This window comes from Alligator sinensis, unplaced genomic scaffold, assembly GCF_000455745.1.
Source record: "Alligator sinensis unplaced genomic scaffold, ASM45574v1 scaffold615_1, whole genome shotgun sequence".
NCBI classification, from domain to species: Eukaryota; Metazoa; Chordata; order Crocodylia; family Alligatoridae; genus Alligator; species Alligator sinensis.
Window position 1 is genome coordinate 1150459 of NW_005841982.1, and position 12571 is coordinate 1163029.

The following is a 12571-nucleotide window of genomic DNA, read 5'->3' on the forward strand; positions in this document are numbered from 1 at the left end:
TTGGACCTAGACAGGTTACAGAGGGGGGCGGAAGAGAACAGGATGGGTTTCAACACTGACAAGTGCAAGGTGCTGCACCTGGGGAGGAAGAACCAGCAGCACACCTACGGACTGGGCAACTTCCTTCTTGTCAGTGCAGAGGCAGAAAAGGATCTTGGAGTCATTATTGATGCCAAAATTAACATGGGCCGGCAGCGTGGGGTCGTGGTCAGGAAGGTCAACCATACCTTGGCATGCATCCACAGATGCATCTCAAGCAGGTCCAAGGAAGTGATCCTCCCCCTCTATGCGGCACTGGTCAGGCCACAGTTGGAGTACCGAGTCCAGTTCTGGCCGCCGCAGTTCAGGAGGGATGTGGACAACATGGAGAGGGTTCAGAGGAGGGCCACTCGCATGATCAGGGGGCAGCAGGGCAGGCCCTACGAGGAGAGGCTAAGGGGCCTGAACCTGTTCAGCCTCCACCAGAGAAGGCTGAGGGGGGGATCTAGTGGCCATTTACAAACTAGTCAGAGGGGACCAGCAGGCATTGGGGGAGTCCCTGATCCCCCGAGCACTACCAGGAGTGACTAGATATAACAGTCACAAGCTGGCAGAGGGTAGATTCAGACTAGACATCAGGAGGCGCTACTTCACAGTCAGGGCAGCTAGGATCTGGAACCAACTTCCAGGAGAAGTGGTGCTGGCTCCTACCCTGAGGGTCTTTAAGAGGAGGCTAGATGAACACCATGCCGGGGTCATTTGACCCTAGTACTCTTTCCTGCCATGGCAGGGGGTCGGACTTGATGATCTGCTCAGGTCCCTTCTGACCCTACCAACTATAAAACTATGAAACATTTTTCATAACTGTTAAGATATATACTTACTTTATATAATATTGATGATCTAATAGGTTCTTTCTGACCCTAGAAATCTATGAAATCTATAAGCAGGCATATATATATAGTCTCAATAACTTCAGTAACTGAAAATCAGATTTAAATCAGAAGGTTAAACACCCAGCATTCTGTTTTACCTTGTTAGAGATAGCAAAGGGAACTAGCTACTTTAAATTTTTTCCAAATCATGTACTGAACCTACATTTTATTTTATCTCCAAGACATATTTTAGAGAGATTCTTTTCAGTGAAGCGTAACATATTAACAGTTAACTCCTTACAGATCTACCATCTATAAGCAGTTAACTCCATCCTTTGAATTTTTAAAATTAGAAACATTTCTAATTAGTATCTTAAAGGATCTGAAAAATAAGCTTACCCTTGAAAACACGATTGGCTTGGAGCAGACTCTGATTAAACCCTGATGCACTGAAGGAAAAAAAAAAAAGTTTACCTGAGAAAAAGGAATTTTATTTTTCCTGGAAAAGCCTCAATCTGAACAAGAGCAGTAACTATCACCTTTGTAATGGTGTCATTTACTTTTTTGCTTTAGATCATCATCATGTTTTCATTCAAAGTTACCACTGATATTGATGCTTAAGGAAACCTGTTGGAACCCCAAACCTTTACTAGCAAGAAAATAGGAATTCTCAGACTGGTAACCAAAGTGGCTACCATCACTGCAACCATCGCAGATAAAACTACTCCATAAAACCTCACTTGAAGTCAGTTTACTATTGGAAGGGGGAAGTGTGGGGGGAAGAGGGAGAGTTTTCGTATCACAGACTCACCCACAGTGCTGATAAAATTCCAGAGAACTGGTCCTTTTCCTGCCAGGGCTAGAAAAACCTTTACTATGGACCTGCAACAGACTGGTTGCATTTTTTCACTATACCGTGGAAAGCTATCTATCTGCATCACAATTAGGTGTTCAAGAACTGGAGTGTATACTTCGGGAAGCTAAAAGAAATAAAAGCAAAAAAGTGTCACATAAGGACATTCATTATAATATTCCCCAGAAGTAGAGAACTATGCAAGCAATAAAAGACTTCATTACAAAAGATAAAAGGGGAGGAAAGTTACACCAGTGCCTACTCCCCAAAGATGGCAAGCAACATGGTAAGCTGTTATACAGACATTCACTTAAAAGATCAAGTAAAACAGAAGGTAAATGAAACTTTCAGGGAACAGATTATGCCTCTCAAGGAACAGAAAGGCAACTTCTGAGTGAAGGAAAGTTGAAGCAGAAGCAAAAATCACACTCATTTCCTATTTTTATGAAAGTGTAAGCTTCACGTGATTATAACACAAACCAAACATCTAAATTAATTTGTGTTTAAACGATTCTGAAGTTAGAATACTCAAATAGAGCTTGTTTCACATATCTTATTCCCAACCTATGACTAGTACCAAGGGAGCCCTTATTCAAACCAAGAGGTCCAAAAATCATAACCGAGTCCCAATATCTGAGTCAGTGTGGCATTATTAGCACTGACAAAAGGGAGAAGGATAGTAGTGGACCTAGTACAGCTTGGGGTCAGATGCGGGGGTTTTTATTACTAGAAAAAAGTTTCATACAGCGAGTATGTGAGGGGAGAAAGGTCCAGAAAATGTACTGTACAAGGGAAAAAAAAAAAAAAAGATTAAGCTGAGTACAAAAAATGTTCTGTCCAATACACGAGGAAAAACTGAAAATGTTATACAAAGAAAGCATAGGTTAAAAAATGTAGACATAACTGTGGTGGTTTGTCACTTAACATAGTTACTAATATGCCTACATTTAAAAGAGTAACTCCATATCCAGTTAATGTAGCTTTTTTAAATGGACAAAAACCCTGTTCACACATGGCTAGTGTGCTTTTTTCCCCATATGATGCACTTTAGCATTTTAGTATAACAACGATGTTTTTCTTTTCTTAGTGAAAATTTTTCTAACAGGAAAATCTTGTGACAGCATTATTCAGCTTACCCTGCAGGAAGGAGCTTAAGTCACTATGAGCTTATGAGAAGCAAAAGTCAATTTCTTCTGCTGTAGTTCATTACATTACTAGCAAAAAAGGTACCAAATAGTGTGACTGAAGATAGCCCACTTACTGTATCAAGGTGGAATATAACACTTGCAATGGATTGGAGGCAACTTGGTAGCTGATACACATTGTCATCTGCTGTCTCTGCCTCAGTGAGGTACATTTGTTTACAGCGCTGAAGAAGTTCAATATACATGATATCAACATCCTTAGAATTGATAGCTTTACAAGGCTTTAATGAGAGAAAATAAAATAATTAATTTATTATTTCTAATGTTAAGCAAAGAACCGTTGCAAAAACAGACAAAATAAATATGTAAGTGCATAATCTTAGTTAAAAACAAACTAATAAAAAAGATGTCTCCTTAGCAACTTCGCAGAAATCTAATAATAAATTTGTATAACATTTGTTAGTTATGTTTTAACCAACAAACTAGGCATGTTTCATTATTTACTGCAACCATACAAACTTTTGATCTTTCATTTTAAATGTTTTTTTTCAATCCAGCCTAAGGAATTAAGAATTTAGTTCTAATCTTTTAGATACAGAAATGCAGAAAAAATTGTCCCTTTGTAAAGTAACCTTGAACAGCAGGGTAATTTAAGGATACCCTATGTACTTACCATTGCCAAAGTTGTTATGGATTGAGACAGCTGTAAAGTTACTATCATTTCTCCAAACATGAAGATGTGGAAAACATGTTAACAGGACTGTTAATATCCTAACAGTCAATCAAGAGCAGCATCCTAAATCCCTAATTCCCAAGTAAAAAAGAAAATGGAATCTCCTACCGTAATAAATGCATGTTAATTTTAGCTCACAATAGGTGCTTCCACTCATTCATTAATACACTGTTGTTACTGCGCATTAAGTTTAGTACCTGTATTACCAGGTACTGAAATCAATGTGCAGTAACCAGTAATATTGCGCAGTAGTGCCTTTATTAGTAGTGCCTAGACTACTACTACTGCGTATTACGCATTAACGTACCAACACAGCTTTCACTGTGACATGCTAACACGCAGTAGATTTAGTCTACTGCACATTTAGAGCCTTATGTAGATGCGCCCAGAGACAGCTCCAGCCTTAGTACCTGTCAAGGCTAAAAAGCTCATATGCTACTAGAAGAGAGGGAGCTTTAATTGGATGAATGTGGCCAGAATTTGGAGTGGAAAAGGCATTACTATCTTCATAAATCACATATGAAGAGAAATAACTATAAGGCTTTAGGTTCAATCTTGAAAGCCCTCCCACTAAATAAAGTGGGAGTTCACTAAAACTTCAGCAGTGATTCTGAGCCAAAATGAGTCTTGACTATATAACTGACCTCCTTTTCATACTTAATTCAGGAAGAAAAAGAAGAGAAAGTATTCCCTACATAATGTGCTCTTCTAATGAAAAGAAACATAAATGTCAATAGCCTATGTCAATTCCTAAACCTAACATCAAACCTATCCCAGGGAATGAGAATGAGTTTTGCCATACCGCTGCAAAAAGACCATATCCACGAATGGCAATAGACAGCTCTTTATTGCTCGAATCCATTTTTCTGATGATGCTATAAAACTGCTCCATGAAGAATTTCAGCTTGCTCTTGTGCATTTCTGCATCTTTAGCCACCATTAGAGAAATCTGCAGGTTATACACAAACAATTAAGGATTACCGGAAACTTGAAAAACAAAACAAAAACAACCACACAAAAATGATACTGAAAGCCACCTTTAAAAAATTCTGTACTATAGTATTGTCAGAACCCATTAATTAGATGCCTAAAGCAGAGGAGAAATGACATAGCACAGAGGAAAATTCCATGGGTTCGATACATATGGCATAGTTTTGCTGTCAATCATTCTGGTGGCAGTAACTAGGTCATGGAGGAAAATTCCGCTATGCCTGAACCCAGTAACCAAATGCTACAATAGTGGAAAATTACAGTTTAGAAAAAAGTTCCCGCCACTCATATGCAAATTCACATTATTATTGGCCAGTTCTAAATTATTCCTACGTGGCGACTAGCGATTGGCTTGCTAGCCGTATAAGAGGTTGAAGCAGTTTCCACCCAAGTTGGAGAACTCCATGTACATCTCGTGGAGAGCTCTGAGCACGTGGGAAAGTAAGGAGAACTCTAAACACGTGAGAGAGAAACTTTAAGGAGAACTCCTCTGAGCATCCAACCTAGCAAATCGGAGACCTCAGAGAACACCTCAGAGGCAACTTGGTGGACTGATCACCTACCAAGAACAACTCCCCGTCACCGACCCAAAATTTAGACGTAAACCGACAACTGCCGGCCTGAATACTTCTGCCCGAAAACCTCTGCAGACCAACCTAACGAACCCTGTACCTGTTTGCAACTGTAATCCAAGTCAGTTTTCATCCTGCACTGTGACCATCAGCTGTGTAAGTAAAGCAATCTATTTGTTCAACCAATACGCTTCGGTGCCTAGTTCCTCTCCGTTGGTCAAAAAGTACCCGCCCGCCGTTTCGGGCTGCTGGCCACAGCCCAGCCTTCTGGCCTTGCCACTTGACCGCCACAAGTATGACAGACAACATCTATATCATCTACTGTACATGTCCCTTATCCATTGAGCTTCCATGTAAAACTACTTCTATACTCTTATTATTTTAGAAATTTAATTCCTTGACAATCTAGGAGCAACCATGTGAACAGTAATACCTGTTTAAGAACTGAATCTAGGGCTGAATGACCAGCTTTCTTCAGATCTACATTTGTGTGGCCACACCATTTGGACATCACTTCAAACAGCATGACATAGTTATCTAGAAGACAGGTGCCAAACTGAGCAGCATGCAGGCCGAACATGCGCAAACCAGCTGCAAAGTAAAAACAATTTTCATTACAATCTGGATTTGTGTTCTAGCTTCTGGGAACTGATCACACTCTAGAGGTTTATATTAGGACAAGAGGAGATATCAAATATCTCCTAATTAATCTGTCTTTCCATTATTACAGTACCCATAGAGCCCATTGACCTGGCAGCCAAATAGATTTTGCTTTGCTCAGCTAGTTGCTCCCTTGTAATACCCTAAATACCAATATACAACAGAGGGGCTCTACTCTTCTAGCCTAAAGGCAGAATATGCTTTGTTTGCTTATGAGAACAAGAAGAAAACAAATACCCTCTTCAGCAGAATGGGAAACATGTCTCCTCCAAGAAAAACATGATATCAATAATATGGCAAACAACTCACTCAAGAAGACACCTACCTAGGGGTACTGCATATCGTTTTAGGTCAACCTGTAAAAGCAAAAGGTTCACTGTAAAAGACTTGCTTTTTATCACAACTGCGTACAGAACAGATTACATGCAAAAGGAAAACACATTATCTACCTGTGGATTGATTGCCTTCACTGAAAAATCAAATACCTCCTTTGAAGTGCGTGGATCTATGGAACAACCAATCAAGAAACATTTCACTTAGGCCATATCCAAGGTAGAATCAAAACGGTAAAATAATATTCTAATTTTGTTACGAAGACAACATATCACATTCCTCAAAGCAGAGCATCTGTCTTCTTCTGTTGGCTGAAGACCTACATTTTAATAAACACAGCCATGGTAGTATATGCGTCATCTGCTATTTACATATTACCACAATGTTCTAACTTTAACGAAGAATGTAGTTGTCAATCCCTGCTAAGAAAAGAGCATTTCATCGTGGTTGTGTAAGGTAAGGATGCGATCAAGGGTCTCCCCTTTGCATAATGGTGCCAGAGAGGTTTTATGATATGGGGTGCCTTATGCAGGCAGCAGTTCTGCCAGCGTTTTACCAGCATGCACAATAGCTTGCAATCATCTATAGCTGCAAGTAACAAACTTTACAGCAGGATGAACAAGTGCTCCTTATCTGCTCTACAAGTGTTAAAGCTTATCTATACAAAAGATTCTGTACCTTCTTCCATGGATTTAGTAAAGTTATACAGAAGCGCAGTCAGTCCTTTCAGACACCCTGCTACTACTGGTAGCTTGGGCTCCCTTGTAGCTGATGTCATCTGAAAACAAGTTTTAAAGAAAATATTATGCTGCAGTTAAGCGAAGTTTATACTCAAGTCATCTAGCATAAGCCTGTCAATTAGGAGTATGAGGGATGGGACAAAGGACACACATACTAGATGTGTCTTACCCAACATGGTTACACCAGTATAGACACCTCCTGCTAAAATAGTTTCTGTGATTTGGGAAGATAGTATAAGTATACTTGCATAAAATTCCTTACCTGGCATAAGCATTGTGTCCACTAAAGAGCTTTGTACGTATAGGAACAAAACTGGTGTCACAAAGACTAGGCCTTATAAGAGTAAAATACAGAAAAAAGACGTATTTGCTAAGTCAGACTTGTGATGTCACCCTACTGAACAATGGAAAGCAATTGAGTTCTTCAACTTACTAGTGTTCAAATAATCAATAGCACAGTAATGACAACCACCTGCCTAAACCATAAGTGGTAGTGAGGATCATGCTCTTCTTCCAGCTAAAACAGTGGCACAAGGGGCCACTAGTTCCTTCCCCTTCAGCTATAACCTACCCAAGACTCAACAGCCAATGAGCACATGACACTCCATGCCTATTAACAACCTCTAAAAGTGTATGAGTGTTCATAGTTATTGCTATAGACATCATTTAAAAGATATTGTTGTCTTGGTATGAACAGGAACTCATCATATAGAATAGAATCCAATAGAAGAAAAGATCCAAAAGCTCACTGGCATAGTCCTGTAACAGGTTCCTATCATACCTGTGTTTTGAGCTCTCCCAAGTAAGCTCGGAATAACTTTTCAGAATTGTCAAGCATGTCACTAGGTTGGACTTCTCCCAAGACTCCCAAAAGCTCATATATCTTTTCCAACACTAAAAGTAATTAGAATAGGGATATAAATTATTACGTTACTCAGTATTTTTGTTGCACATGAAACAGCAGTATCATTAGAAAAGCTCCCCCCTACTTACAGAGTTTGGATGCAGGCACCGTCATATTTTGGAGTAAGGACTGGCATACGAGAAAGTGTTCTAAGAACACATACTTTCTCCTATGATTTGATCTGAAATTTATCATTAACTTTCATAGTGAAAATTAATTTATTAAAGTTATTCACTTTGTTTTACTCAGTTGTGTGATTTCAATCCTCCGAGAAGCCAAACACTCCAAATGAAGCTGAAATCCACAAGGGCTAAGACGACAACAAGAGATTAGATTGCTCAGCACCTTGTTGCTGTGGGTTCCTAACCAGTGAGAAGTTCTAACATCACACAGTGTTAAAACATATATAACTTAGAATCCTGTTAGAACTTAATTGTAAGCAGAGACAAATTGCATTTAATGGATGATATCACCATAGTGCTAGAGTACATATATGTACAGATTTTCTAGAGACACAATCAGGGTTTATGGGAGCAGAACACTTAAATAATTATACAGTACATAACAGTTGCCTTTCCTGAGGACACTGATTTGTCCTAGGGAGGATGATTTCTTTAATTAATGTTATCCATCCACTTACATTATTAATAATGTTTTGAGACAGCACTTGTGAAAAGCTAACATATAGTATATTGTAGTTTCCCCAAGCGCAATATTCTATTAGTGAATCAGAGCATTTGACAAGTCTCAATAGTGGACCCGACTTCTAATATGTAACGAGATGTTAAACACAGTATTTTGTGAAAGTTGTGTGTTTGTTACATAAATCCATCTTACTCAGATTTCTGTAGGAGATAATCCATCTAGGTATTAATATGACAGACAGTAAATAAAACAAGTAATGTTGCCAATAAAATTAAGGTCTACCTGTGTCAGGCACCCTACTTTTTCCAGCAAGTTCACCATAGAATTTGTTAAAGATTTCTCCAACTTTTAATTCTCCCATCAGACTGGAACACTGAACATTTTGAAGCAACTGGAAATATAGAAGAGATAGCATCATTACAAACACTACTATTTTACTTGTTCTCCTATTTGATACAATCTGGGTAAGGCCCAGATTCCAACAGTACTAAATACTGTACTTAGCTTTAAGTATATGAATGGTCCCACTGATTTGGGAATTAGGTTAAAGAAATCTGGCCACAACTTCTTGTAATATAAAATTCAGGCAAACAAGCAACTAGTCTATATAATGAAAATGTCTTATGATCTTCTTATGCACATGGTAGGTAGCATGCACCTGTTTCTTTCTATTCCTGTACTACTTACACATATTTTATCTGTAGCTTTATCAAAAGAAAAGCATTTTAAAGCCATAAACAGTTGTAGATATTATACCCGTCAGCATGTTCAATTTTACAAACAATTTCCATAATATTTAAAATGTCTACCCATCCTGTTGTTATGAGAAGAATCCAAAGAATATTGTTTAAAAGGGACTAGTCATGAAATGCATAAAGTTAAGCATGTGTTGGCACGACAAAGGCTTAATGCATCATATTACAGAAGCAATTTGTTGTTACTGCATCTGAGGGCAATTCCAAATTAAATTATTTTTTCCCCTCAAATCTCTCTCAATTTTAATGCATAAATTATGCATAAGACTAGATACATATGTAACAAATCTATTGCAACTTTAACCCCATTTCACTCAAGGCTCATCTGCTCCTATCAGAGCATGAAAATATAAGATGCTGTAATATAACTGTTATGGCACTCACAAGCAACAATTCCCCCTCCTCTTCAACTGCGTTTGAAACTTGCATCTATTTACAGCCGTAGAAGCAATGAAGAACTGTAAAGTATGGTTTACCTTAATCAGAAGCTCCAGAGCTGGGATTTTACATTTGGCCATCTTATCTTTTGTATAAACACTTATACAAGTTTGCTATGTTGGGGGGAAAAAAAGTCAAAATAATCACAGACAGAAAGGAAAAATTAAGATAACTTTTTTCATTATTATTATTATTTATTTCTGTAAAGCAACTATTTCCCAATCATATTAGATCGGCCTGCAAGGCCATTCTATCTGGCCCACAGGACTCCTAAAAAAAATTTAGAAAATTAATATTTGTCTGTCTTTGGTTCCTGTCAAAAATGACAGGAACCAGGGGCAGTAGGACCCAAGGGAAGCCTGGCGGGCCTGCCTGGCCCCGCCCCCCCAGGTGGAAGCCCCAGCAGGGGCTTCTGGCCTGGGACCATGTGGCTGCACCACACCGAAACTCAGGTAAGGGGGTGGGGATCCCAGCTGGCAGGGGCTCTATGGAACCGGGCCAGATCCCCTCTCTCCCTGCAGGTACAGCCCAGCCCGGCTCCACAGACTCCTACCAGCCTGCACTCCGCTCTGGGCCCCACCGGTGCTGGCCCTGAGATATTGATCCCAAGACATTGGGATATTGGTCCCAAGATGGTGACCAGGGGGTGGGGCACCTGTCAAGGGGCAAGGCACCTGTCAATTGGCGGGGCTACCCATGCGGCCCTTGACAGCTTGCCAAAACTGGGTAAGCAGCCCTCTGCCCGAAATAATTGCCCGCCCCTGTATTAGATATTTTACCACACTGAAATGTATAAGAATAAAAATACATGACTTCTCCATGAAAAGGCGACATGAATAAAAATCTATGTTCACCCAGAACATAAGAACAACCTTTCAACGTCTGACTGCCCTACATACCTGAATCAAACCCACTCCAAAAGCTTCACAGTGGGCCCTAAAAATTAACAAATGCAAGCTCCAATAAGCAATAAGGTTTTCTGCTTCAGACTCTGCCCTATCCTCATAGGGCAAAAGAGGTGTAGTGGCAGAGCAGTTAGGATGTCTTGCTATTGCTCCAGAGGTAAGACTTTGAGCCTTGTTCAATACTCAAGTTGAAGGTTGTCTTAATTGCAAGGGGGTACCTGGACATTTGGACTGAGGAATCAAAGGAAGCCAGACATAATATTAGCTACATCATTCCCCTGCATGGCTTAACTTCTCTCACTGGGCCTAGATGGATCCCAGACCACACAGACACTAAACTGCTTTCCTATTCTATAGATGGTTAGTACCCAGAGTTTACAAAGAGTTTTTCAACAAACACCTTTATTTCAGGGATGCCACCAGTAATTTAAGTGACGAATCCTCAGAACTTCTACTGCCAACTAGCATAGCAGGAGCTCAGCAGTTCGGGGCGGGGAATAATCAAACCTAAAAAAAATCCTAGAATTTAGACATTTGAATAGAAAGATTCAAAGTATCAAGCCCCCCCCCCCCATTATTTCAATGAGCTTGCATTAAAAAAAACCCCAAAATTGCCTAGTTTTTTAGAGAGAGAAATATATTCTAACTCTCCTAGCTTCAAAGTAATTGAACAAATACTGCCAAACTTTACAACATTTTTAAATGACATAACTAACATATCAAACAAAATGGTTCATTTATTTCAACTCCCATATAAGTAGATAAGAAATGCACTACATGAAAATTTTAAAACTGATTTGTTCGCATCAGGTTGTAAGCTTGTAGAATAAATTTAAAGGCATTAAGAAACTATTAAGAGCACAAGGAAGACATTTTTACATTTTAAATCAATTCTTCCTTCACCAACCTTAATATCACAAGCATATGGATGAACTCCCTGACCAATCTTTTCCAGAAAGGTACACAGAAATTTTAAGGCTTCTTCTCTGCAATCCCGAAACTGAAAAAACAAAGGTTTTATTTAGAGACAGGTCCTCTGTTTCTCAAAAGGCAATGTATTATTAAGATGAAACATACAATAGTTCTTAAGAAATAAACATTAGGTTGATGAACTTACCTCCTCAATACTGAGAGATTTGCGGATAAACACAAGTAATCCTTGGTCTTTGGAAAACACTAACGAAGACTGCAAGGCTGTAGGAAGAGCAAAGCGTCATACTACATAGAACCCAGCAAATGTTTTCCTTCCAAACAGCCAAGGCACAGAAACCAGGGTGCACAGATACTACTAGACATTCTTTAGGGTACCAGTTTCTAAATTTTGCCCTAGTACTCATCAAGGTATAACTAATTTTCCAGATAAAATAAATCCTTATTTTGGAGCCCTTGTTCACATAAATTGTCCCATTGAAACCTACAGGGATATCGATGCAAGTATGAGCTGCCATACTTGAACCTTGGTCCATCTGTAAAATTTTCAGTTCACCTACAATGGGTTAGATATTCATGTCTCAGAGTGGCACAAACCTCCCAGTCCTGTGGCAGATATAAGTTAGAGTGACTTCAAGTCTATGCTGATCCTCAAGAAGGACCTTTCACAATCATACATTATTAATTACTTTGATGAATCGTTTTAAGCAGCCCTAACCTGATATTTGAAACCACATTAATACCATAGACAAATGTCTTTGGTAGAGTTGCACTAACATGCCTTAAAATTAAAGGTGGACTGATACATAGGTCCAAATTGCATCGGCACCCACAAAAAGAAAATTGACATTATTGGCAATTGTCTTTTTTTGGCTGATGTGGCCAATAACGTCCCTGATAAATGTCATATGCTTGAGTGCAAACACAGCGTGCACACGGCCAGCCTGGCAGTTTACAGAGTAGCCTCTATTGTGGGGAGGATGAGGGGGGGAGGGAAGGGGTATAGGGAAGGCAGATTGAAGCCCCTGCTGTGAAGGAAGGAGTGGGGCTGGGGCTGTGGCAGGTGCTGCCTGGATGGGTGGGGCGTGGGAGGGAACCGTGAGTGTCTCGCCCA

At 39.5% G+C, this 12571-nt stretch overlaps 1 protein-coding gene across 1 annotated transcript in view; it reads right to left on the reverse strand.

Annotated features, from left to right (window-relative positions):
- Nucleotides 1–12571, reverse strand: part of PRKDC (protein kinase, DNA-activated, catalytic polypeptide) — a 123501-nt gene that overhangs the window by 107796 nt on the left and 3134 nt on the right. Inside the window, exons 2-14 of the mRNA XM_025201027.1 lie at nt 11645–11721; nt 11435–11527; nt 9661–9735; nt 8712–8820; nt 7662–7774; nt 6819–6918; nt 6257–6312; nt 6133–6163; nt 5581–5738; nt 4388–4534; nt 2969–3133; nt 1666–1834; nt 1254–1303 (exon numbers count right to left, since the gene is read on the reverse strand). Of these exons, the coding sequence (XP_025056812.1) occupies nt 1254–1303; nt 1666–1834; nt 2969–3133; nt 4388–4534; nt 5581–5738; nt 6133–6163; nt 6257–6312; nt 6819–6918; nt 7662–7774; nt 8712–8820; nt 9661–9735; nt 11435–11527; nt 11645–11721 (1343 nt within the window). The remainder of the gene's footprint in view (nt 1–1253; nt 1304–1665; nt 1835–2968; nt 3134–4387; nt 4535–5580; nt 5739–6132; nt 6164–6256; nt 6313–6818; nt 6919–7661; nt 7775–8711; nt 8821–9660; nt 9736–11434; nt 11528–11644; nt 11722–12571) is intronic.